The sequence below is a fragment of the Formica exsecta genome, unplaced genomic scaffold (genome assembly GCF_003651465.1).
Source record: "Formica exsecta isolate Colony F162 unplaced genomic scaffold, ASM365146v1 scaffold120, whole genome shotgun sequence".
In the NCBI taxonomy this organism is placed as follows: domain Eukaryota; kingdom Metazoa; phylum Arthropoda; class Insecta; order Hymenoptera; family Formicidae; genus Formica; species Formica exsecta.
Window position 1 is genome coordinate 3,930,063 of NW_021848537.1, and position 26,988 is coordinate 3,957,050.

Below are 26,988 nucleotides of genomic sequence, written 5' to 3' on the forward strand. Positions count from 1 at the left end.
CATGATTTGTGTCGATATTTGAAAGAAATGGTTCAGTTCTAAACTGAGTGTTATCGCGTTGACTATATATAGTTAATATTAATTTTTAAATAATTTTTCAATCAATATTATATCAATATAAATTTTTCAATCACTAATAACTTTTTAATCCGTGAAAGTCGCAATATATTGGTGAAATAAATTAATATTATTATAGTAACGTTAATGTGACTTGAAAAAAAATGTGTGTAATATTTAATTATATACATATATCTAAATGTATTTTTATTTTCTTTTTTTTTTATTACATAAATCTCCACAATGCAATTTTAATGTTTTTACGTTTCCTTCGGTTATTTAGACTACCTATTCGATACGTCACCATATAATTTTACATTCGAGAAAAGGAACATTTGTAGAATTAATTTTTTAGTCAATAAGCGCGAGCTTCGATTACACCAAAATTCATTATATCATTAGAAGATTGTATTAACGTAGATTTCGATTTAATTTTATATAGATTTTTTTTTTATTTTACGTTTTTGCTTACCTGTACATAGTAGAATATGTCGTAAAATATAAAATCTAAATGCGAGAATAAATTAATGAGATTCATGCAACAGACTCCTCTCGAGGAAAATATCGTAAAAGAAGACCTCTACCTCGAAAGATTGCACATTCGAAAGCTAGCGATATTTCGAAGCAACCAAAACATCCAAACGATCTCCGATCGTTAACAAAAATCACTCAACGTCACCCACAATGAAACAAGTCCTTCTGTCCAGAGTTGAGTTGAATCGACTATAAAAAAAAAAGACATCTCGACTTGACGCGACGATTCCCTGAATCGCCCGATTTCCTCGATCCTTCGGGGACGAGAAGGTCTCTTCGTTTAAAGGGGGGTCAGCGAGGGCGCTGGCGAACGGAAAATCCCGGTAAAGAGGATAGTGCGATCGTGCTTGTCGTAGATCAGGTAGACGAACGGATGATTGGCGTTGAAGATGGCGGGTTCGGTGGGCCGGCTGGAGCGGAAGGTGAAAATCGCGGTGGCTGCGGCCGCGGTGGTGCCTTCCTCGGTGACCTCGATGCGGGCGCGATGAACGGCATCGCCAAGATGCGGGCTCGGCTCGCCGTCGGCGACGAAGCCGCGCAAATCGGCCACTCCGGGTGTCAGCAGTTCTCCGGCGCCCAAGGCGTGCAACAGCTGACCGAGCTGCAGCTCCCGTTCGAGCTCGAAGCGCGGCAGGTTCACCTCGACCTCCCGTGGCGGCATCCCGTCGTTCAGCAGCTCACGGAGCTCCTGAGAACCCTTCTCGGTCGCCAGTCGTTCCACCAACTGACGAATGCCGTCCTGCGGCTCCGAATCCTGGACAAGGGTCCGTGCGGTGGAGAACGGCGGCAGCAGCACGAACATCGATATTTCGTTGCCCTTGTAAGGTAGCTCCAAAATATACACGCCTAGCTCCTCCGAGACGACTGGAACGAAAGATTAATCTTAAGATTAGGAAAGGACTCAGAAACATCAGAATAAATTAAGGGCCCAGTCTACTCTAAAATACAGTATGAAAAGTTTATAATTTTTAAGAAATTTATTTTAAGAATATCAGAAATTGATTTTTTTTTTTTTTACCTTTTACATATATTTTTATTGATATTTAAACAGTACGTCAGTATTTTTAAATCTTGGATATGTTTATAAATGAAATTTAAATTTATTAATAATGTTTTCTTACCGTGATTAAAGTTTCCCTTCAGGCGCATAAAAGTAACGATAGAGTTTCGCGCGCCGGAAGCGTAGAAAATATCGCGTTCGGAATTCTTGGGATCGAAGCGCTGGGCCCACAGGCCTTTAAAATAAACCGCGTTCGCCAAAACCAGATCCGTGTCCTCGGTGATGCTGCTGGGCGGCAAGAGGTCACGGATGTGGCCTTTCGTTATGTTGCTGACCCAATCGTTGATGCTATTCCGCACCTCGGCAGGATTCGTACGGAAATCGGTCATTTGCAACTGATCGCCGAAAAAGTTGAACATGCATTCGCGCAGCTTCCTGGAATTCGTGATCCAAAATTTGTTGGCGACTCTGTACTCGTAATCCGTGGACCCGTTCTGTAATAAGAAACATCGGGAATGAGAAAATTGCCGATGTGAAAAATCTCTCGAAGAGATGGATCTTTCCAAGAGCTCCGATTGAGTCACGTCACTCAAGTTTATTACCAAATTAGAGGATATCTTTAATATATCAAGATTATAAATGAAGTCGAATCTATTCACATAGAACTTTTAATTTTTAAGAGATAATAAATTTCTAAAAGTGTTATTTTCTCTAAAATTGTTAAGTTATTTTACACTCGAATTATTTATTTATTTAATCATTTATTAATTTTACGTTCGATATATCCATAATTAATTCAGTCCACGATATCTTGACTTTACAACAATAGACTAATTTTCGTCTCCTCTTATTAAGCGATAATCTCACATCATTCAGTCTCGTCCGTCCGATTGAGGATCAAATATTTCGCTGCATTCCTAAACTCGTCCAAGGATTCTTGCCATATATTTAGAACCTTGGGGATCCGGAGATGTTGATGTAACGATAAATCGCGCGCGATTCACCTTGACATACCTCCGGCGAAGTAAATCGCGCGACGGGCAATTACGCAATCTGACAGAGAGATGCCGGAATCACTCACCTCGGAACGCGCTTGATTGAGCGATCTCTCAAAGCTGTAATAATGTTGCACGTCGACCTTAGACAGCTGATCGGGAATACGAAGGGCCTGTTTGAGGGAAGCCTCGGTAGTACCGCGGGCCCCGAAATACGCCAGGCTCAGGGCATAGTGTATGCTGTGTGGGCTGAAGAAGAGGTTGTCCTTCGTCTCGATCAACGCGGCCTTCTTTAGGCTGTCGAGCGCGAAATCGAAACGGGCGTCCGTCAGTGATACCATGGACGCCGGGTCCATCAGCGCGGGATTATCATTTCCCGTTAAACACTGCGCTGATATCATGCCGATTGTCAGCGATAGCGGCAGTATTGTCTGAAAGATAGAAGAAATAGTATAAAAAATATTGAATATTTAAATATTTAAAAAATATTTTAATATTACAAAATATTTTTATATAATTTTATTATATATAAAATTTAAGCGGTTTATTTTTCTCCGTGTTTCTCGGTTTTTTTTAATCTTCTGACATTGCAAATACATATATTATTCGCAATACATAAAAGTATGCTTTGAGATAGAAAAGGAATGAAGAAAAGTAGAATAAAAATTAATATGTTAGATACGTTAATTTTTCTGATTTTCGCGATTAATGTCTTATTCGACTACTATTTATCGTCGAGTTTGACCGTTGTGGAAAGATTAAGGATATTCCGCGTGAATAAAGGCGGCTGACATCATTCTCTCGCTCGAGTATGCGCGATCGGGAGGAAAAAAACTTTCTCACTCGACAGAGAAAGCGGACATGGAATCGCTCGTTTGATGCAAAATGCGAGACAGCACGGGAAGAAATGTGTGCCGCAGATATATATACATATATTTTTTTTCTTTTTTTTTTTAATATTTTGCAACGCTGTTTCTCAGGCAACAATAGCCTCTAATTTATGCGGGTTTCTAGACCACGTGTCCCGCAATTATTATGTATCGAGAGATCAATCGCGACTAGCTGTATAATCCTTTTGATCCGAATATAGCCTAGTCATTCAAAGAACAAGGACTCGTTCAAGGACTTAAATCTCAGATTCATATCTCAATTTTCTGAAAATAAATGGCAGTATTATATATCTCTTCTCTTCACGCGATTGCGTATCGCGATTCATCCGGTATGCATTTTAGGATCTCTATTATTCGAGAAGTGATGCAACTGCGCGGGGATTCCCTTCACAATTTCCTTCCTCAGGGCGGCACTCTCGGTCCTGCATAATGCGTACGGCGAAATTGCGGTCGGATCGGAAATCGGGGGCCAGGAACGAGAGAAAGTAGCCAACGCTGTGTGTGACATCATAGGGCATCCGGCTTTCTTGGCTGAAATTAACGCGTGACGAAAACTCGCGTGACGAAGGTGGTATTTTCGCGTAAAGATAGAATCATCGCAATATCGCAGACAACACGAAATCTATACTCGACGTAAAGTGGCAATTAATGGACAACGGTATGTAGCGTAATTATTGATGGTATCATAAGCAACGAGGTCATCATGAAAATTTTCTTCACTTCCTTAATAAAAATTGAAACTAGGATTGAAATTAAAATAAAGATTGGAATATGTTTCTCGAACTTGAAACTAGAATTGAAATAATATGATGGAATCAAAATAATTACTTTCAGTTGAAATTGAGATCAGAAAAGATTGAAATTCCAATGAAAGTTTGAGTTCAGATTGAATCAAAAATTGAAACTATAATGAAAATTGAGCTAAATTAAAATTCAGTCATTTTAGCTTTTTATTCAAGTTATTTGATATATTTCGAGCAATTAAATAGCGTTAATTTTTTATTTCTTTTTTTCTTTATAATTTTTCAAACGTATTTCTCAGAACATTGCTTACAAATAATGCTAGGATAACGACAAGCACTTTCAAATTTGATAATTTTTTATTAAAATATTTTTTTTCAGAAATTTTATAATTATATGTGAAACTTTTGTAGATGTAACGATACATAAATCGCATATATGTGTACTAAACAGCGATCGAAATGAAAAATAAAATTAAAATCAGAATGAAAATAAGCTTGGGTGAATTAAAAGTAAAACGTAGAGTGCGAAAAAAATCCGTCCAAATTAAAATTAAAGCTCGATTTAAAATTTGAAATAAATTAGAAATAAATGTGAATTAAAATTAAAAAATTGTAATGAATTTTAAATTTAAATGAATTTTTAAATAAGGATCTATCTCTGAGAATGAAAGTTGAATTTTTTACGAGATCCAATTAAAATATCGCGGGAATCGCTAATGAATTCTTCGCTCGTATATCGCTCGTGTTTACATGGCGATCACGTATCGTGTACGATTCATGACAAGCGTGCTCGCGAAGTAGTCATTGCCCGTTTCATTCTTGGAAGTGACTCTTTTTCTTTTTCTTTTTTTTTTACAAGCGATTAAACAGCTTAACATAATCATGACGTAAGAACTTATGAATGGGAAATTCCGTGAAAATTATGAGAGAAGAACTTTGTTATCTCTACACAAGAATCTCAAGGCATGAAGATTTTGTAAAGTAACCGTGGGTGTGGTTTGATTAACTCGTTAAAAGCCACAAGTATAATAGAAAAAAATTGCAGTTAATGAGTTGAAACTTTTATTATTAACTCAGAAAAGAATAATGTCCGCGTGAAATTGACAATCATAATTAGCGTTAAACATGACGACGGATAGTTGTTGATGGATTTTGTCCTCTGATGATATCACCGTGTGTTTGTAATAAAATCGTCCGGCATTTCACAATAATAACGTTATATCGAGTACGTATATGGCATTAATGCGTTGCGTATGTTATTCGATGCATTCATGAATCGACATTTATTACATAAATCCTAGTAACGTTGCTCGAGATAAAACGAGATAGAAATGATCAGTAACGACAATTGTTTCAGTTTTATGTTCAAGTGATAAATGTGTGCGATGATTATCAGTAGATTTAAAATTTATTATATTAAAAATTTATAAGCTTTAATTCCTTTTCTGAGGGAAATATATTTCCAAAAATTTAGAGATAAACAAGTATTTTAATTGAAAAAATATTTTTTAAATATATAAGATAAAGTCACTTATTTAATAAATCCAGAAATTAATTTGCAAAAGACTGAGAACGTTTATTCTCAATCTTTCGATAAGACTTATCGCGGTTGAACTTGCATTGGAGTCAACCGTCAAAAGGTCAGGGAGGAATGCAACAACACAGTCTTCGAGAGGCAATTCCTAACGAATAATATTCTATCAAATTTCGAGAATTGTCTCCTGTCCGCGAAATCGGGACGAAGTAGAAAAAGCGCGAGTAGAAGAGACAGTAGCACTCACCGTGAGGAACGACATAGTTCGACACATTCTCGGAATTTCAGCGAATAGGGTGATCACAGCGATGTTGGTCAATCGATTATTACAATACGTCCGAACGACGATCGAGAAGACGCAGGACTGATGGCTGCGAGCGACCACGAACAGAAGAAAATGCCAGGCCCCCCTCTTTTCCCACTTTGTCACGTTTGGAGAACGTCACGACGTACACAATAGTATCCAGGATCGGATTCAATCGAGAAGAGCCAGAACAAATATATTTCAGAAATAAAGTTTTACGGATTAATTATAATAAAAATCATTTTTTTCAATTTTGATCAAATTTTTAAACAATGTCTATAGAAAAAGCTTTTTTCTCTCTCTTTTAACAAATATATATTTTTAAATTTTATATATAGTAAATGTACGCCATGCTTTTACAATTCTTAAAATATATAATTTATATTGAATAAAATGAAGTAATTAAATCAATTATCTAAACAAAATATATCTACCGAAGCTATTTACATTCCTATGAAAAATCTTCCTGATTTTTATTTCAGTCAGAGCTCTTCCTTTTCCAATTCGACCCTGAGCGCGTTTATATACGTACGTAAACACTTCTCGCGGGGGCCAATCCATTATTTCTCGTCTCTTGGAAATGCCCAGTCGTAATCGTCGATTATATTTCTAGAAAATCCCTGTCATGTCTGTCAACGATTTCACGATATACGGCCATTATTATTGTTCGCGAATTTTACTTCTGCACGAAAAACAATTTCATCTCGGAAAATTCATCCTCTTGAAAAGATCCAGCTTCGTTTACGCATAAACTTGTTTAATAAGAAATAAATTGGCCGAAAATTTTTCAGAAATTCCGTTCTCTTATGTGAGAGAAATCTACATGTAGCAAATTCGCGCGAAATCAATCTATCATAAATCCCATCGCGATTCTAGTATCAAGTATCTAGTATCTAGTATACTTCTCACTCGCGTATTTGTCCATCTAATCTACAGGGATTAGCCAAGATTGACAAGTCAAATAACTTAACGAGCGATTAAGTATTACGTTTGAGGCTTCTGACCCCTTCGCCGCAACCATATTAGATTATGATGTCAGAAGAATCATGTAAATGTTTTGGTTTGTTTCGCAGAGATAAAAATTACTGCGATAGTACTTATTTATATAAATTGACAAAGTATGCCGCAAATTTTCTGTATAATATTATAATTAATTATAATATAACAATTATAATTATAAATTGTGTCTTTATTATAATTAAATTAGCAAATAAGATTTTCAACAAAATATAAATTCTTTTTTCTTAGTAAAAAATTAATAAAAATGACAGTTCAACATGACAATAAAGTAAAAGTAGATCTGATTAAATTGGATTTTTTTTTTTCGTAATTTAGAAAGAGAAAGAGAGAAAGATAGAAAAAGACTAAATTTGAGAAAATATATACACTTCGAAAATTCCCTAATCTTACCTGAAGATAAATTATGAGATGTGATCAGAAAGCGCGTGCACCGATCTATTAGAGAATTTTTAGGTGATAAAGAATGAAAGAACATTAAAGTCTTGCAAATAACGGTTTCTTATAATGGAACGTGTCAACGATTGTAACGACGTAATCATACGTTGTCATATGACTTTTTATATCACGACTGTGATCAGAGAATTACTTGAAGAAAATTGCGCATTCTTTACAATTTAATGCAATCTAATACTTAAGTTGAATAAAATAATGTTCCATCGCTAATAAATTTTTCGATAATTTTTTTCTTTACGACAAGAGTTTCTCTCTTTAATCTGCAAAATAACGTAAATTAATTTAAAGCCGTATTTATACAAGTATACTCGTCAACGCGCGTACGCGGACATACGCATATCTATATTCTTTCGGAGCAAATGTGGGAAAATCCCAGTCGAATCATCCACGATGGACCGCAGCTTTCACGTCGGAGAAAAATAAGCTAAAAAAACATCCATTCGTGTAAATTGGATAACAACGTAAATGGTAATCCATCAAGAAGGCGTCGAAGAATTTCGGGAAATCCGAGGAACGATGTTTATCAGCATACCAATTCGCTTCGTCAACTTCGACAATTTGATTCAATATTATATATTAATTTATTATAGTATAGTATATTATATTATATTAACAAAGGCATGATTTTTTTACGACCATCCAGTACAATAAAAGTTTAATTAATAAATTTAATACGGTAAAAGATTTCCATATTAAGCAGTTTAACAATTCAATTCTTAAAAAATTAAATAATTTTATTAATTGCCATTATTTAATGACATGTAATTCGGTTTTTCCTCTAAAACCTTAACTGAAATCTTTCAATTTAATTCAATCTATAATACAATTCAATTAATGAGTTTGATATAATAAAAATTAATATAATCACTGTTTAATTTAAAAAATGTCTTTTTGTTGTTTGAGAGATTTTCGCGCGAGATACAAGGCTTGAAAATAAATTTTAATTAAAGAACGCTCGCATGAATCTCTTTCCGTATATCTGATCCGAAGATTATAAACTTGATAAAGCGAACAAGTGTCCCGATATCAAACAACCGGTCTATTGATCGTCTCGTATTTTTAAAATCAAACGATCGCTATTATGTAAAAGCTATTATCTTCGTCGAGGAAATAAACGAAAAAACGGGATCACGAGAATAATCGCAATTTTAAAATAATATTTTATTCGAGGGTTTTTATTCAACATTACAAAACCACAATCACTAGAAATATGTATTCAGATGATTTCCTAAAACGGAAATCCTTCACGATTGCGATTATTTCTCCTTTTTTAGCGAGCTTATTTGAAGATAAATGCAATTAGATCGTTTATTCGTATTCTCGTATAAATACGATTGATCCAATTATCTCTCGTCAGAAAATAATAATATTAAGTTAATACATTAGGGCTTGCTTTTCTTCAAATAAAATTGAAATTAAACGAGAAGATAATTCTTTCTCTATAATAAAATATTAGTTCAGTGTTTTAAGAAATTCTATGTAACAATTTAATACTGCATATATACTGTGTATACGATATGTCCAATACTAATATCTATCTAAAGTTCTCAGGAACAACAATGCGTCGCGAAAAAACACTGACTATATAGATAATAAAAATATTTTATAAAAAATTAGCAACACCATATCACAAATAAAATCATTCAACAAATCAAAAACTATATACAAAACTGTGTATAAAGAACAATGTGTAACTCAAATTACTAATACGATTGCCAGCTAAGATGCATTTGTCTCAACTACCATTGTGCTCAGACTTGAACGACGTTACGTCGCTCACGCTACTCGCGTTTTGCGTCGCGGATAGAGATTTATCCTTGTCGCTAGTCCGTACACGAAACTTCTCGCTGCTTCGATAATGTTGCACAATGTTAACGACACCCATCAAAATGTACATCATAGACAAGACCACGAAGTAACCACCGTAGACGAAGTACTGAAAAATACAAAGAATCTCGCGTTATTCGAGGAAGCGCCATTTTCGCCGCGGATCTTACCTGCTGCCGAATGTTCAGCATGAGCTTGTTGACAACTATGAACGTTAGCAGACTCTGCGCCAATAGTGCGAAGAACGTGTTCACTCCGAATATCAGGCCATAACTATCCTCGGATATGTACTTAGCGATCTCGAAACTAAGAACAAACGACACGCTCTCTGATTTTTTTTTTCTTTACATCTCCATCGAAATGGAAATTTATGTCGCAACAAAATATTCACCTTGCAACAGTAGCCATAGTGTGATAAATCACGCCGAATATGATATAGCTACCGTACAGGTACCAGATGTTGTCATTGTAAGAAGCTGTCACTAATATAACGCCTTCCAGAAACGAAAATACGGACAACGTCACGTCCCCTATCAGGTTCCAGTTTAACTTTATCTTCCCTATACAAAATACGGTCCCTGCACCTAATGAAAACAAAAAAAAAATATGTAAAATAAAATTCGGAAAAAAATTTTCCATTTAATTTAATTACGTCTTCTAATCTTATCGCTCGATCAATTTTGATAAAGTGTTTATTTCGAGCAAATATATAGATAAAAGGACATTCAGTATTCAATCTCACTGATTTGCATTTTAATAAATACTAATCTTTTTTTAAATGTAAGTTTTTGAAAACAGAATAGTTTAAAATTAATAAATAAAACATTTCTCTAATGAAATATTTTATGCAATTTGTTAATTGCACAAACAAATCTACTTTTATTTACATCTATATTTCTATATGAATCTATATATTTATAGTTCTTAATTCGTAATACAGGAACAATTGAGGGAATAATTATCTGTCAAAAATGTTTATCACTTTAAAGCATGCTGTTGCTATCAGTAGCCTCCATTAGGTTTATCTTGCGCAGATATCTACAATTATCAAAACAAAATCAGTCACGCAAGCCACTCAAGATAACATTAACGATATAATGATAGTGGCAAAGATATTCAAATTACGCAGAATACGCAAGTCGCATGAAATTTACTCGCATATTCTAGAATTGCTGTGCAATTTAACTCGGGCTCGAAGACAATTAATTGTTTAAAATTGTAATTTTTTAATCCTAACTTGTTGGTCCGATTTTAAACGATTTAAATGAGATATTTCAGAGACGATTGAGTCTTCTCTCTCTCTTACCAATGATCGCGTAGAAAAAATCCACCGCGCCGTTATAGATCATGTCACCCGGCTTCACGGCATCCTTCCACAACAGTTGCACATAACTAATGATCTGCAGATAACCACAGGTGGCCAGAGCCCACCAGAACGACCACTTGATCACGCGGTAATTGGTGTAGGCCTGCAAAAAATGTTTCCACAGCAGCGCGTACGCATTCTTGATCTTACGCAGTGGCGTTCTTGATATCGCAAAGCAGCGATACTTGGTTGGCTCACTCGTCAATTGATAATCGAACGGCCCTTTACCCTCCCCCTGCTCCCCGTCGGAAATGCTGGCGCGATGGAAATATATCGATTGGTCCACGGAAGGCAAGAAGAATGCCCAGATCGTCGCAAAAACATTGGCTAAAAGTATTACATAATTGTAAATAATAATAGATTTTATATTCATACAAATTAATATCGAACACTCTACATATAATGAACGTTATATGTGGAAAATGATGTATGAGAATTTGATGAGAATTTGATAAGAATTTATGAATTTGATGAGTCCACAATTGCAACACATTAATCATATAAATTATGATTAAATGTGTTGCAGTTGTGGAAAGTCTCTGAAAAGTCTGCTTATTTTACATTGGACTTTCCTGTAATTACATTATATATACCTGAAATAGTTAGATAATTGAGCTGGTGATAGTCCAGTAGATCATAGGAGGCTGTTAATTGTGCTATAATGCCTGACATGCTGCGACCAAACAGTGTGGCTGCTTTAGTGTGGCTTGTCACTTCTTGATAGTGCATCTTATCTACTTTGGCATATATGTATGTGTAGTATGCCACTTCTGTAGAAAAATATAGACCGTAAAAGAACTCGAGGATCTGAAACACCAGCACAGTTCTTCCAAGTATTATCATAAGGAATGTGACAATGCCGGAGAGACCGCAGAGTATGATGATAGGCTTGTATCTGACAAGGTCTGTGATTAGAAACACAATTATCAATGTCGCTAAGTAACTGTATGTGGAGACAGGATAAATGTCTTGATTCACCTAAAAACATACCATTGATGTTATTTAAATTATTTATATTAAGTGAATGCTCAATCGCACACTGAATATTTTAGAAACTAACTTGCTCGTCTGTAAAATTTTTCCATGGCCCAGTCAGATAATTCGTCACGAAAGACTCAGAAGGTCGGAAGTCTTTAAAGCACCCAAACATACAGAGAATACACGAGATCTTGATCCAATGCATGCTGTGTCTGCGAATAATTGTTCTTCGCTTGAAATGAATCACAGTTTTTATATTAAATTTAAGGAAGCTCTCTCAGTCATTTCTGCAAGAGAAATAAATTTCAGATCTATTTAATGCATAGTCAATGTAAGAAATAAGTGACACGTTTCTTTTAATTACATTTCTTTAAAGAAATACTATAAAACAAGAACGAAATATGCTTAATTGTTTAATATATTGTTAGATTTATTTTACTCCTGTTCTCTTTCAATTGTTCTTCATACCTAACATTTGCTTCGTTGCTTGATGACGAAATATATTGTCTCGTAATCAGATTCCCTGCATATTTTCTGGCATCCCATAATGTTTAACCTTATCCAATAACGTCACCACGCGCTCTTATGCGCTCTACTGGTTCATTCAATCTCGCTCTCAGCCTCGGCCTCCGTCGGCTTCCCTCGGCCTCATTCGGCTTCTCAGAATCAAACCGAATGGTGTCACGAGATAAAGAGCTCCGAGACGCATGCGCTAACCGCGCACGTGACTACTTTGACAGCCACGTGCTTCGATGCAAGCGCCTTTTGACATTTCCTGGGGCCCATAAAAATAGAGACTCGTCGTGCGTTGCATGTGGTCGATGCAAACAATGTAACTGCAATGTAACATACCTTATACGTTACATTGTTGAGTGGGAAATTATAATATTGATGTTATATGTTACTGTTACTTTATGTTTGCTGGAAAGAAATAATAGTCCGGAATTAAATAATACTGAAATAATTTTTACAATCTAATCTTTATAATCGTTATACTCTAATCAGTTTGCGCAAAACAGCTAATGACGAGGAAGATTTATTGTTGTTTCAAAATTGATAGCAACATTATGGGTACACATTAAATATAAATTTCTCAGTAGTACAAATCAATGTTGAGAATAATAATATGGACTTTTTTTTATTCCTCGGAAATATGTTCCGACGATTAATCAGACTCAGGATCATTAGTAATTTCAATAAAATACGCTATATAAATTGCCAATGTATACTTTTAATCAAAATCGTGGTACGAGTCGACGATAAATGCGTACGGACAGTTTTCAGTAGTAGAACTCAACAATCGAGTTGCGCAGACTTATTTTCGAGTAGTACTACTCAACGGTCTATCGGACGTACATTTTTTCTCTCTATAATTAATACGGTTACGTCTAAAACTTTTTCACGTGTCATAGCCTTAAAGAAAAAGGTCCGGTGGTCGCTTCCCTTTTTCCCTCTGATAAATCTAAGATAGTTGAAATTTAATTATACGCAGTACATTTTTCAACCCGCAATAATGATAGCATCGCTATTCTGAGGTACCGGCTCCGCCCCTCCGCCGGATCGTTGGATCTAACAATAGGGAAAGGGGGGATGAGCCGACAACGATGGGGGATGCGAGTTGAACTTCGCGGACACCTCGTAGATTCTGCTCGTCGGGAGAAGCGCGCGCGCGATTTTCGAGTTCCCGCGACTCCTTGGACTCGATGCCAGGACGCGGCAGGAAGGAGCCGTTGTTCCCTTTGCCTAGGATCGACGATTAAGGTAAGTCGCTCGTAATCGAGCCTACACAGCATAGAGCGGCTCTTCCGTTTTATTAAAATTGCAACGAGATATATAGTCGCGCGAAATTTTTATTTTTTTTACGTAATATAATAGACTCTTGTTTAATTATTAAAAAATTGGAATATTCATAAATTATATAATTCTTTTACAAATTATACTTATGAGACGATTACGATCATGTCTCTTTGGTGTCGCAAAATTTCGATAAACAAATAGTGTATGTGTTCTTTTTAACTTGCTTTTGGAACCGTGATTGAATATCTCGTTTCTTCATCCGAAAATGCGCGTTGTGTCGTGACGAAAATAACGAAGCAAAAGCAAAGAGACAGCAAGACAATATCGTGGATTCGCGTCTCGTGAAAATACGAGCTGGTTGGCGAAAAAGAAAGCATCCAGAAATGATGATGGACATTATTGACGATTAAAGGCTACTGTGTAATTAATCCCTAATGACCTGGAAAATAAATCTATAAAGCTTCTTCAAACAACATCACGGACAGAGTCTCCTCTTGACGAAAGATTACATAATCTTTTTCTGCGGGAATTTATTTTTGATATTATTTTATGTACACACAATTATTGATTTTTTTAATATTATATATATATATATATATATATATATATATATATATAAAGACATGTTCAAAAAATCATTCTCTCGCAGAAACCTGCAAAAATTCAGAATCAGAGAATGATGCTTATTTTTTCAGGATAGATAAATAAATAAATAGATTTACGTATATATTTCTATTGCAATATAATATAAATTCAAATGCAAAATTTAAAATTTTTATACAAGATATATATATATATATATATTATATTTTAAACATTAATATAATATATCGAATACAAGGGGACACTACGTACTCTGACTCATCGATTTTGATAAAAAATTTTTTATGGGTAGTTTTCCTCCAATGAAGTTTCCTTGCAAAGCCGTTCGATGCACTTCTCGGAATTTGCAGAGAAAAAATTCATAAAGTTTAATACAAATCGGAAAATACGTTTTTACACATCTTGCTACAAGAACATCGAGCGACTAATAGCAGATTTGCGATAAGTAACAACAAGAGTATCGGCTTTTAGGAACGGAAATTTCCTAGTGGCTTTTTCTTTATAACTGTTCTGTCCCTTTCGGAAAATCCTCCAAAACTTTATTTTATACCTCGCGATAAATAACATAACGGTTTTCTCGATCCCTGCTGTACGTAGCTCGCGAAGAACATTATTATCGAAAAAGTTTTTAAATCTTCAAGAACGGGGATTTTACATTATCCAGCGTGATTTATATATTATATTCACTTCGAAAGGATTAATTATTCTATAAAAATTATACTAATTTTTTACAATGATTCAAAAAAAAATAAATAAATATAATTTGTATTAAAAACTTTTTTTTTTCAAAAGCTACTCATAAAAAATGTTTTATGAAAAACGGTGTGTCAATCAGAGTACGTGGTGTCCCCTTGATAGTATGACAATGCTAAGCATTTATATTTTCGATGATATAGTAACTCGAGATTTTAATTTAAATTTAAATAAAGTCTAAAATCTCTCAAGATATAGCAAGAAACATTTCTTCTCTTTTGTCCTCGTCTCTCTTGCGATGTCATTTCTTTTTGGCTAAATCTCGCGAATTTTACTTGAATATCGACGAAGAAATCCGACCACATACGAGCGATTAAAGGAACACTTAAAAGTGTTAGAGGAAAAAGAACACGTAGGCGTCCCCATGGAGGCGTTTTCGTCACGACCCGATACGCTAAAGAGAAAGGAAAAAGACATGACACTTCGACCAGACGCCTCTCGCATCTCGCCGATCGTAAAAAGCACGCGGATCCAAGCCGGATTTTATTGAGTACGAACATCGCGATCGTGGATCGATCTTCGTGATTCTCTGGGTCTCTCGATCGACCGTTTTCTCTCGTCTCGAGAAACGACGTTTCGCCTCGAAAAACGTCGCCGTGGTGCGAACGATCGTCGCTACCTCGCAGTCAGTTTTTATTCAAGGTGTCTGTGAACAATGCCGGATGACACTAAGGCACTTGTTGCCTTACTGACGATCACAACGTAAGCGGTCAGTCGTGATCCGCGGATCATCGGGGAGATAATGATTACAGAACAGACCTGGAGCATGATGCTGGACAGCGATGTCACGAGCATCAACGAGTGAGTGATCGCCAATCTCGTATGTCATGTTTGTCGAGTGTGAAATTTGTTCGATCTACGAAAAAAATTGAGATATTTTAAGTTACACATCTAATTTTCCTAGAAATTGATCCATACAAAAATTACTTTTTATATGCAACGACTTTATAAGTATGATTTATATATATACTATAAAATTATTTTAATCACATTTTTTTATTATTTAATAATATTATAAAAATATTTTAATTATTATCATTGAATAATATCATTATTCCATTATTAACAATATATTATATATTTTTGCGGAATATTTGACAAGATGAAATATTCTCGACAAATTTCACGCTACGCAACGTTATTATCGCCCAATCCAATCATCATTCGTTAATTAATCGGCGAATCGTATAACTCCGATATAATCAGGTCGAGCATTTCGCCGAGGAAACAATTATGGATCAAGGCGGTGAAGAAACTGACCTCCGAGAGGCTGGGCCGGGAGGGACTGGCGGCGTGGGAGGACCGGAAGTCCAACGCGGATCCCGAGATCATCGCCGAAGCCAAGAACGACGTTCAAGTGCCCATCGAGAGAATCGAGGATGCGGAAGCGGAATCGGAAGACGGTGCTGAACAGGCTGTGCCCGATGAGGAAGCTCAGACCCAATGCGGTAAATCCTCCAGGAAATTATTGCCATTCTCAAAATCATTTTCATCTAGCTCGATATTAGAAGCTAGCGTTGCATTTCAGATGTCTTCAAGAAGGGGGTGCTGTACAAGGGAATATTCTTGCCCTCGTTAACCAACAGCTTTCATAACAAGCACCTGGAGACATCCTACCTTCTCTACTCGAATCGACAGAGGCAGAAGTCCCTGATTACGCTGAACATCGTGGACTTCGGCCTGAAAGTGAGTAAAAGCAATAAAAAAAAAAATTAATAAATACGCAAATTGATCTTATGAAAAAATCATGCAATTAAATAAAATCATATATGAATCCTATAGAATCATATAAGATAAATCTTTTTCTTTTTATCTTGAATCTTTAAGTAAAAAATTAGCCAACTAAGTCGCAACTTTTTTATGCTTCACGAAATTAAATTGTGTAATATCGTGTAAAATGGATTCGAATCAAAAGTCTATTTTCTCGTAAATCTTTCAAATAAAAATCGACTCTCAAAAAATTCCATATCGCTATATAAAATTCTAGAGGATATAATTAATAAAAACTAAGGCAAGAAAGATCTTGTAAATAATGAACTTTTAATTACGCAATTAAATATTTAATTGAAACGACCTCTTATCGCTGATGCAGATCACGTTAACAGCGATTTGGCTCTGGCAACGGGACCCACGTAACGGAGGCCTCATCGAGGGCTTATCATGGGCCGTGTGTTGCATGGCGGCGAATCTGGTGGTGTGCGTGCTCGGCTGGTGGCGTTGCTTTTCTAGCAATCATCTGTACTGGGCCTCGATATTCACTTGGTTATTAATAAACACTCAAGGTGAGGCCCACGCGACTCGCGCGTTCTGTCTTATCGATCCCCGTAATTATAAACTCGCCGCAATTATAATTACTCGATTTGGAAATATCGGAAGCAGTCCCTCTTTCGCGTCACTTTTCCATCCTTCAATAAAATTATCGATTTAAAATCTCTCTGAAAAGGGGAATTAAAATTTCTTTTTTCTATATTAAAAGATGTAAACTAAAGTAAAGCTTTGTTTCTCCTCCCGTTGTTTTCACACTATTCTAATAGCTTCTCACTCGGGGTCGTCAATATTTCGACTCTATCGAATCCATCGTCGTTGAATCGAACGGCGTCGTGCTCTACTGGTCAGCTAAAATCGGGCTGACGGCTGCTCGCCGGAGCGTGGAGCAAAGCCAGAGACCGAAACCGGTAATTTTACTGGGTTCAGATTCTGGGCGCGAAAATAATCTCCGAAATATTGCACATCCCTCATTCTAGATCGAACGCGTCATGAAGAGACGAAGACTCAATATCGCGAGTGATTATCGTGTCCCCAAGGTGTCGTCTCCCTGGAAAAACATGGAAAATCTGAAATTCTCAGAGATTTTTTTCATCTCTCTCGTTCTTCTTTTTTCCTTTTTTTTTTTTGTTTCGCAGGCTTCATAAGTGCCGGTCTGAATTTCATTACGCAGCAGCGGCTCATGTGGTATATACTCTTCGTCGTGTACGCGCCGTACGCGATGCTGCCCTTGCCGTTGCGATGGTGCGTCCTCGCCGGTTACGGAACGGCGCTAACACACATGGTGATGACCGGCATAAGTCTCCTGCCGGACTCCACATATGTGAGAGAACTTGTACCTCTTAGAATTTCCTCATCCAAAATATCCCTCTTCGAAAATATTTTATATTAATTTTATTTAATAATTTAAGCTAAATTTTCTTACAAAATTTAAATTCGGCTTTAATTCTCATTTTGCTTATGTTTAACTTCAATTATTAGATCATAGGGCTTCTAAATTAGATTGAACGATCTTGAAATTTTTCTCGCAGCCGCGCGACGTGGCGTGCATCGTCCGCATGCTGACAACAAACGTGCTGCTGTACCTGGCCGTGAACCTGGCCGGCATGTACACCAAGTACCTGACAGACCGGGGACAACGACAGGCTTTCCTCGAGACCCATCGTTCCACGGAGACGCGGCAGCGCACGCAGAATGAGAACAATCGGCAGGAAAAGCTGCTGCTCTCGGGTAAAGAAGCAAAAAAAAAATTGAGAGATTCTGCATTTTACCTAATCTTGCACCTATTTTGTTTACCTTATTTTTATTAATTTTTTTATTAAATTATATTCTATACTCTTCATATGTTCATACGCAGCATGTTCTTAAAGAATTTATTCTAGGATCATAATAAATGCTTCAATCGAGTAATCTTGTGTTACACGAGGATGTATATATCTAGCGAAAAATAGTCGTGCGATTCTTCAGCTACAAAAAATCAATAGGGGGAAATTATATATCTAACGAATCTAATCATTAATCTGAAAAATATCTTGAAAAAAAACGCGCGATTAAAAAGTAGAGACTTAAATAAAGTTTTCGATGAAGCAAGGACGGCCTTTGACAAAAGTGGACATTCGATTATAAAGCTAATATGAAATGCAATTAAATTAAAGTATCCGCGACTCAAAAGAAACAAAAGCTCCTCTCTCGAGAAGCGATCGAGAAAGAGAGACGATCTCTCGTCGCGGGATCGTAACTAGGCTGGTGTATTTATGTGCATATTTATTGTAACACGAACGCGGCGCGCGCGGGGCGGGCGACTCGCGCCGTCACTCGTCCGTGCATAATTTGCTCGGCCGAGTGTCAAAAAGGGTCACTAGACACTCTCTCGGCCGATTGCGCCGATTGGACGCACGTTTTTCCGATAGCCTTTTGCGTTACGTCGGCATTACCCTCCGCCGAGATCCCACCCGATATATCGATTTGCTACTCCTCGTAGCCTAGACGAAAATACACATCGTCGTCGAGTACACATTACGCCGGGATTACATAAATACCAACCTCTGACCCACTATCGCTCGCAACTCGTAATTCTCGCCGTATAATTTGTTTGTGTTCTCGGTGAATTGATATGATGCCGCGAGGCTTCTTAGTTATACAAAGTTATAAGCCGTGGAAATTGAAGAGCCCTTTTCGACAATTAAACTTGAGATGCGTAAATAGCTAGGTGAATAGCTTGTTTTGCAGTTTGAAGCGGGCTCTTTCACCCATTTCTTTTTTCTATGACAGGTGGAAAATTAGATGAAGAGAGAATTAAACGAGAGAATTTACGAAGAGAGAATTGTGGCGCGATTTACAATAATAATAATAATAATATTCTTTCTCGATATTTTCACTGAGAAATTCTCCTACACGTCTACATCAAAGAATAATAGGGAAAACGCACATTTTTTTTATATTTTTATAAAGTAATTATTACTATATAAAAGTTAAATAAAATAATAATATAAGTAATAAATTATATAAATATCGGTTATAATAAAATATCTACTAAAGTTATTGTATATTCAAGGTGTCAAGATGATTCTTCTTAAATAAAGCGTACTTTTTGTTAAATTAAATCTTCTCTAATAAACTGCAAGTTTTAGACGATTTTATTTTACAGCAATTATTTTCAAAACTTTAAATTCAGAAAAAAATTATATGCTTGTTTTACATTCACAGATATATAAAGCATACTTTTTATATCTTAATCAAAATATAAAAAAATCGAAATAATTAACTTTATAATTCTTACTCGATTGAAGTGTTGCCCGATTTCGTCGCCAAGGAAATGATCCGCGATATCGCTCGCGAGACGGCACGTGGGGGGACGATATCCTTCACGCCGAATCAATTCCACCGGATATACATCCATCGCTATGAGAACGTCAGCATCCTGTTTGCCGACATCAAGGGATTCACGGGTACGGTTCTGAAAAATTTTGCTCGTTGAGAGATGTCACTTTTCCTATATCATTAATTTCACTGAGAAAAAAGAAACAAAATATACGAGTCAGAACGATAATTCATTCCATCTACCAATTTTACCCAAGCTCTCGCGAGTCAATGCAGCGCCCAGGAGCTAGTCAAGGTGCTGAACGATCTCTTTGCTCGCTTCGACAAGCTCTCGGCGGAGAACCATTGTCTACGGATAAAGCTTCTAGGTGACTGTTACTACTGCATCTCCGGCCTGCCGATCGCCAGGAGCGATCATGCCCATTGTTGCGTCGAGATGGGCCTGCACATGATTAAGGCCATACGGGACGTGAGATTCACCACGAAGGTACTAGGACTTTATCTCACGATACAAATGAAACGAGAGAATCTTCAAATACTTGAGAGAATCAATATTCTCCAAATAAATGTATATCTTATTTAAGAAATATTTGAAAAAATGAATATATTTTTAAAATGCTATCTTGAATTTTTCATTCATTCTTCTGGTGCACATTTTTTTTTTCAGGTGGACCTGAACATGAGAATAGGGATCCACAGTGGATCGGTACTGTGCGGAGTCTTGGGGTTGCGAAAGTGGCAATTCGACGTATGGTCGTATGACGTTACGCTCGCGAATCATCTCGAAAGCGGAGGAATACCAGGGTAGGCATATAAAAACAAAAACCTCATCATATTACCCAAAAGTGTAAATTGTAATATTATAAAGTTAATTTTATTGAATAAAAGCAACTGATAAAGCTTATTTTTCTTTGAGCTTAATTTTATTATACGAGCAATTATTGATGTATTTTTATAAATTCTTGGGTTTTCACTCGTTTCGAAAAAGTGAAATTAGAATTTTCCGAAAAAAAATTTAAACCCGTGAATCTGCCTCCCATTCGAAGCCTTCAAGATTCACAAATTCTGGAAATGCGCGGGATTTCTCTTTACAGGAGGGTGCATATTTCCGCCGACACGCTCAAGTGCCTAAACGACGTTTACGAGGTGGAACCCGGCTACGGAAGCGAGCGGGACAATTATCTCAAGGACAGGAACGTCGTAACGTACCTCATCAAGCAGGTGGAGCCCCTCAAGTCCAGACGAAGACAATCGTCGAAGCCGAAGGTCTGGACGGAGGAAGAGATGGCCGCAAATAAGAACAAAAAGAGCTTCAAGATGAACAATCCACACACCGCGAACAGCAACGCGGCTCCGAATTCCACTGTGGACGACGACATCGGGGTCGATTGGACGCCTGAAATCCCATTCGAAAATGTGAGCGTTAACTTGCATTTTGTTCAACTATTGATACACCCTACGGTTTAATATATGACATCATCTAAAGAAATTAAATCGCAATTTAAAAAATCTATATAAGAAGAATTTCAGTTTATTTATTTTAACTTATCATTAATTGATTTTAGTAAATTATCTTATCGATTTTTAAAATTTTCCATATATATTATATAGTGCCTTATAAATCTTTTAATTGGGCTGAATTAATCTAATTGCAATAAAATGTTAATTAATTTATATGCAATGATATATATTATTTCACTAATCAAATTTAAAAATTACACTTCTATTTAACATTTTGCAATCAAGATTATTACTTTCTTTTATTTATTTTGCGATCGCAGTTAAATACAGCTACGTCGGTGAGTAATTTGGAGTCCGAATATCTCGAAGAGGAAAACGGTCAACCGGCCAAACCGAGCAACAAGGCAACTTCGACGACAGTCGAGAAGAAGAACGCTATCGAAACCGCCAGTAATAAACGCATGAGGTTGGCCAACATAAACGCATGGACTTTGCGTTATAACGATGAGAGCATGGAATCCAAGGTGAACAATCAATTGCATTAATAATATACTAAAAATATGCCCGAGTTAATAAAAAGAAACATTATACAAGCTATGTTCCAATTAATTATTTATGTCGCAGTTTGATCAATTGCGAGAGGATATGTTCAAGTCCAACATGATATGTTGCTTCGTTATATGGCTCTTCATCGCCGTCTGCCAAGCTATAATCTTGTCCGAGTGAGTAAATAAAGCTGAATTTAAAGGCAAATTCAAATTTCTCTTTCGACATAAAAGAGAAATAAAATAAAACTTATATAATAAGAAAATAACTTACAATGTATATTATAATAATATTAAAATGCAACTCTTCATTTTGCTTCATCTCGATTGTCGTAGCTGTATGATTCTTCTGATCTCTCTGCTGGTAACCACCGTGATCCTGATAGCGTCGTCGATCCTGGTGATGGCGGAGGAGTTCAAAGGCATGCCGACGTACCTACAGCATACATCGTCCATGCTGGTGCACAACAAGAAGCATCGTACCATCTTTATCTGCGGCGTCATCAGTCTGATGGCGTTGACGTCCATCATCGGCGTCCTAACATGTCCCATCACGGTGCGCTCTTATCTCGAAGTGATGGTGCTTAAGCAACAAACACCTCTGACAACGACCTCGGCAAATCCGTTTCCATCGCCAGAGAAGCTGACCGCGACCACCTCGAAATCGGTCCGGGACCACTTCATACTGACGTTTCTGGAGGCCGCTCTAAGCGACGAACCCGCCGAGGAACAAAAGACCGCCCCTTCGACCGAGAATAATACCCTGGAAGGGGGCTCCAGCAATATCGAATTGAAACTGACGCAGGTGGTGAACGGCAGAGAGACCGGAAAAAGCAGGAAAGAGTTCTTCCGGTTTTACAGGTCGGTTTTGTGGCAACGACTAGAGCCGATTTATCTATAGACGTTAAACTGACAGGGTTCCGAGAATTCGGATGTTTCAAAATTATATGACTTTTCTTGTAACGTTGCGATATTTGGTTTTGTCGATGTTACCGCAGATACGAACAGCATTACGAGAAGCCGGAAGCCGGAAGCCGACATTACAGACGAGTTGCACGCAAACGCGAAATCCAGAGAAAGATCCTCTCCGTCGCCGACGACGAGAATCAAACTCACCCGTTAACCCTCAAGAATCTCGACGTGCTCGAAGAGACCAGTTGCATCCGACCAGAGTACATGGTGTTCACTTGGATCCTGTGCCTGATCGCGCTCGCCTCGGCCCTGAAGCTGTACTACCTGGTGAAAACGGCACTGGCCGCAGCAATCGTTTTGGTGTACGCGGTGCTGATCCTCATCGTGTGCAAAGGCATGTTCACCGAGGGAGAGAGATACGTGTAAGCCTCTCGGCATATAATCAACGAAATTTATTCCTCAAATTAAATTCAATAATAATAATAATACAACTTGTTGACACGACGTTTATAAAACACGCACTTCGCCAATAATTTTAATCTCTCTTCTAGATCGGCAATATCCCTACCGGCGCAGATGCTGACCTTCCTGACAGTTTTCCTCGTGATGGTCACGTACCACGGTAGACTGGTGGAAGTGACATCACGTCTCGACTTCCTGTGGAAGCAGCAAGCCGAGAGAGAGCTGAGCGACATGATCGAGTCGCGACACAACAATATGCAACTCCTGAAGAACATTTTGCCGGATCACGTGGCACATCACTTCCTTACAGCGGATCGCGCGCCGGAAGTAAGACCCGCATCTAACAGATTTTCTAATCATTCGTCTCCAAATTGATCAGAATCTGTTATTAAAAGAATAACCGGAGATTTTTTTAGACACCCCGTACAGGCAAATACAACAGAATAAGCTCTGCTATTAACGTCAATTTTATTAATCAAAGGAACTCTACTCACAATCGCGGGACAAGGTCGGTGTGATGTTCGCCAGCGTGCCGAACTTTACGGAATTCTACTCGGAGGATGTCAACAAAGGAATGGAGTGTATTCGCTTGCTTAACGAGATCATTGGTACGGCGATTACATTTCATAAAATCAGGCCATTTTACAAAGCGCAATGTATCAAATTTAATTTTTTTTCATAGTAATCGACATGTAATTTATTTAACACGCAGCTGATTTTGACGAGCTGCTGGACGAGACGGCGTTTCACTGTATCGAGAAGATAAAGACGGTCGGCGCCACATATATGGCCGCATCGGGATTAAACCCCAGTCAAACTGTAATAATATCAAATATAATACACGATGCGACAATACAATGACAATTGGAAATATTGTCTTCAATTTTAGGATGTACAAAAAAAGGATCTTATTTTTTTATCAATTCTTTAATCTCAAATCTCCTCTTCTCCTTCTAGACGATTTTTCAAAATAAATCCTGTCTTGTATAAATTATTTGACTCAATTTATATTTATCAGAATTATTTTTTTTACTAAATTTTTATTAGAACAGCATGCGTTTTAGGATTGAGCCTAGTTTCAAAGAGTTTAATTTCCTCTGAAAAGAAAGTCGAGTTTGCAAAGGATTAAAATTCGAATAAACATGACAGGATAATTGCGGCGACGACATGGAACACTTGTGCAGACTGGTGGACTACGCGGTCGCTATGCGTCACCGTCTTGAGGATGTGAACGTTCACTCGTTTAACAACTTTGACCTGCGAGTCGGCATCAGTTGCGGGCCCCTTGTGGGTGGCGTGATCGGGGCCCGCAAACCCGTCTTCGACATATGGGGCAACACCGTCAACGAGGCTTCAAGGATGGACTCCACCGGTGTGATGGGAAAGATCCAAGTCCCGCACGACATCGCTAGGGTAATAACAAAGATTTACCATCTAAAATGGCGATTAGGAATTGACATAGATTATTAATTAATAAATCATGTATTAATCCATCGTATCTACGCGTAGTTTTTGGAGTCGAGGGGTTACCAGACGCAGAAACGCGGGCTAATCGAGGTGAAAGGGAAGGGCACGATGGAGACGTACTTTGTGCTGGGTAAAGCAACTCTGCAGCAGGAGGGCACTCCCAGGCACAGGAGCACCTGTCGCAGCCTCGCCGCGGTCGTCTACGGGGTGGTTCAGGCGCGTCGCAAGCAAATCAAAAAACAAGCGTTGCGAAGAACGTAGATCGACAATTACCCGCGAATAGTTTCGCCGACGCGCTGTTAGATGGGTGCAAAAGGTCTGTCTTTGCTCGCCGAATAGAAATCGAGAATGTAGCTTCGAATCTCCAATAATGAGAGAGAGGCCGTTATACATTTTATATTCCGTCTAGAAAAATATATTTTAACAAAAAAAAAACTTTAACTGTAATTTCAATGATAGGATAATACTGAGAGAGATCGAAAGAAACGAAACCACTTCTTTTGCAGCGATCTAACGAGACAAGTATCTGGATATTCAGATCATGAGAAAGGATATTTTTCGTCCAATTTCATTTCCGTGTCATTTTGCCACAAGCTGTTGAATGTATATAGCACACTTACAATAAATAATCCATCTTATATAAAGACGAGTTACACGCCTTTTTACGGCTTTAATTCAAAGTTCTGCTTGTTACACAGCAAAATGATTTCAACCAATCGCTATTTCTAAAATGAAGAAATCAATAATATAATCACGATAATAATTATAATTGATAAACTGTGTGCCGATCGCTTTTATCACAGAATGACAGCAGCATCACTCACTCCGCTCTGTAACGATGAAAGGAATTATTATTATGATTGGAAAAATGCACAACACATCGGGAGGGAAAGCTCTCCATGTAACCTCGTATATTACATTATTACGGTAAACACAATATTTATAATCAATATTTATAATTGTAATAATAATCCATGATAATAATGGCAATAATGATAATTATAATAAGGCTAACTACACAGGGGGGGAGGTGGCCATGAGACGCCGTCGCGCGATCACGAGGGGCCACCGCTCACTCTCTCTCTCTTTCTTTTTCTTTCGAATCGATTTCGAATCAATCGATTCGACTGTACACGACTTTTACAACATACTCGTGAATAATTAATCTAATTTTACATATTAATCATTAGACAATTCATTACAATTACGAACCTAGTCAGAAGAACGTCACGACACGTAGGAAGGACCGCGCGCGCCCCCCTTTTCTCTCATACATGCGTCTCTTTATCATCGGCAAAATTTCACACCCTCCGAGGAAGAATTTCGATTCCGAGGGGAAACAGAAGTTTCAATTACATCGTTAATTTTTTTATGCTGCTGTTAAGGAGAAAAATTTATGTCTTCTTAACCCATCCTCATTCGGACGGCCAATCCCGTCTTCCTCTTTACGGGATAATAAAAAAATGTAATACAAAAAATATTTTCAGCATTTTTATAAATACTTAACAATATTATTTATAAAATTATTATAATTATAATTTTTAATAAATTAATAAAATTCAAATTCAAAATCAATAAAATTATTAATTATAATTATTAATTATAATTACAATATTCAAGATAACATTCCGTCTAATCTATATTATAGAATTTTAAGAAATGTTTCATTGATCTAGCAAAAGCTATAACAAATAAAAACAATCGATCGAAATTACTTATATTATTAATTACGTTCCTCTTCGGATAGGTTAATAAAGATAATTTTCTCATTGAAAGAGGGGTGCTCGGAAAATTTTGCCTGCGCGAGAATCGATCGCTTCTTACGAGGGACAAAGGGGGGACTTGTCTCTTTTAAGATACAAAGGCACTGTACACGTAATGAACATACAATTAGAAGAGCGCTAAAAAGGCGGTCCAGATGATTTTTCCTCCTTTTCATCTTTTCACGCCTCTCTTTCTCTCTCTTCTCTATCTTTTTTTTTCTCGACGGTAAAACGTGCCCCGTTGAAAAATATCGCTTCGTTCTACAATATTTGTCGTTTAAAATACGGCCATTTAAATTATGGCCCTTAAAATAGGGGAGCGATTTTCCTTCGTTTCTAGCTGCATTGGTCGAGACTAACTTCTTCTCTCCTCTCTTTATCTAAATTATTATCTAGCTTCATTTAAAGAAAAATAGATGACTATGATCGGATTGGATGC

The 26,988-nt window shown here is 37.2% G+C and overlaps 3 protein-coding genes across 5 annotated transcripts; 1 reads left to right on the forward strand and 2 right to left on the reverse strand.

The window, feature by feature from the left end:
* Positions 1-236: 236 nt before the first annotated feature.
* Positions 237-6,201, reverse strand: LOC115242540 (serine protease inhibitor 88Ea-like). The gene is made up of 4 exons (XM_029818930.1): positions 6,001-6,201; positions 2,673-3,017; positions 1,713-2,085; positions 237-1,455 (listed from the first exon to the last, which is right to left on the reverse strand). Exons 1-4 carry the CDS (start codon positions 6,025-6,027, stop codon positions 872-874), a joined length of 1,329 nt encoding a protein of 442 aa, XP_029674790.1. The 5' UTR covers positions 6,028-6,201; the 3' UTR covers positions 237-871.
* A 1,962-nt stretch (positions 6,202-8,163) lies between these two features.
* Positions 8,164-12,387, reverse strand: LOC115242531 (thiamine transporter 1-like). The gene is made up of 7 exons (XM_029818918.1): positions 12,170-12,387; positions 11,784-11,988; positions 11,317-11,701; positions 10,664-11,050; positions 9,749-9,941; positions 9,528-9,663; positions 8,164-9,466 (listed from the first exon to the last, which is right to left on the reverse strand). The coding sequence occupies exons 2-7, from the start codon at positions 11,904-11,906 to the stop codon at positions 9,266-9,268; spliced, it is 1,425 nt and encodes a 474-aa protein (XP_029674778.1). The 5' UTR covers positions 11,907-11,988; positions 12,170-12,387; the 3' UTR covers positions 8,164-9,265.
* An 861-nt stretch (positions 12,388-13,248) lies between these two features.
* On the forward strand, positions 13,249-26,643 carry LOC115242516 (adenylyl cyclase 78C). 3 transcript variants are annotated; one of them, XM_029818899.1, is made up of 20 exons: positions 13,249-13,462; positions 15,485-15,655; positions 16,061-16,302; positions 16,383-16,540; positions 16,947-17,136; positions 17,758-17,942; positions 18,151-18,349; positions 19,909-20,067; positions 20,197-20,426; positions 20,607-20,743; positions 21,034-21,355; positions 21,721-21,924; positions 22,025-22,122; positions 22,282-22,806; positions 22,944-23,279; positions 23,409-23,646; positions 23,801-23,927; positions 24,032-24,138; positions 24,469-24,732; positions 24,829-26,643. In XM_029818899.1, exons 2-20 carry the CDS (start codon positions 15,597-15,599, stop codon positions 25,045-25,047), a joined length of 3,999 nt encoding a protein of 1,332 aa, XP_029674759.1. In that variant the 5' UTR covers positions 13,249-13,462; positions 15,485-15,596; the 3' UTR covers positions 25,048-26,643. The 3 variants fall into 3 exon arrangements, with proteins under 3 accessions (XP_029674759.1, XP_029674767.1, XP_029674751.1); XM_029818907.1 differs by having other exon boundaries at positions 15,607-15,655; XM_029818891.1 differs by lacking the exon at positions 13,249-13,462 and having other exon boundaries at positions 14,945-15,655.
* The last annotated feature ends 345 nt before the right edge of the window (positions 26,644-26,988 follow it).

Bases quoted from the DNA above. Each gene is read 5' to 3' on its own strand.
- LOC115242540 (XM_029818930.1), bottom strand. From the start codon at position 6,027: ATGTGTCGAACTATGTCGTTCCTCACG. The intron at 2,086-2,672 runs GTGAGTGATTCC...TTCTTATTACAG, and splicing joins TCAATCAAGCGCGTTCCGAG to AACGGGTCCACGGATTACGA. The intron at 1,456-1,712 runs GTAAGAAAACAT...CTTTCGTTCCAG, and splicing joins GAAGGGAAACTTTAATCACG to TCGTCTCGGAGGAGCTAGGC.
- LOC115242531 (XM_029818918.1), bottom strand. From the start codon at position 11,906: ATGCATTGGATCAAGATCTCGTGTATTCTCTGTATGTTTGGGTGCTTT. The intron at 11,051-11,316 runs GTATATATAATG...TAATACTTTTAG, and splicing joins CAATTATCTAACTATTTCAG to CCAATGTTTTTGCGACGATC. The intron at 9,467-9,527 runs GTAAGATCCGCG...TGTATTTTTCAG, and splicing joins TGCTGAACATTCGGCAGCAG to TACTTCGTCTACGGTGGTTA.
- LOC115242516 (XM_029818899.1), top strand. From the start codon at position 15,597: ATGATTACAGAACAGACCTGGAGCATGATGCTGGACAGCGATGTCACG. The intron at 20,427-20,606 runs GTACTAGGACTT...TTTTTTTTTCAG, and splicing joins ACGTGAGATTCACCACGAAG to GTGGACCTGAACATGAGAAT. The intron at 23,647-23,800 runs GTAAGACCCGCA...TATTAATCAAAG, and splicing joins CAGCGGATCGCGCGCCGGAA to GAACTCTACTCACAATCGCG.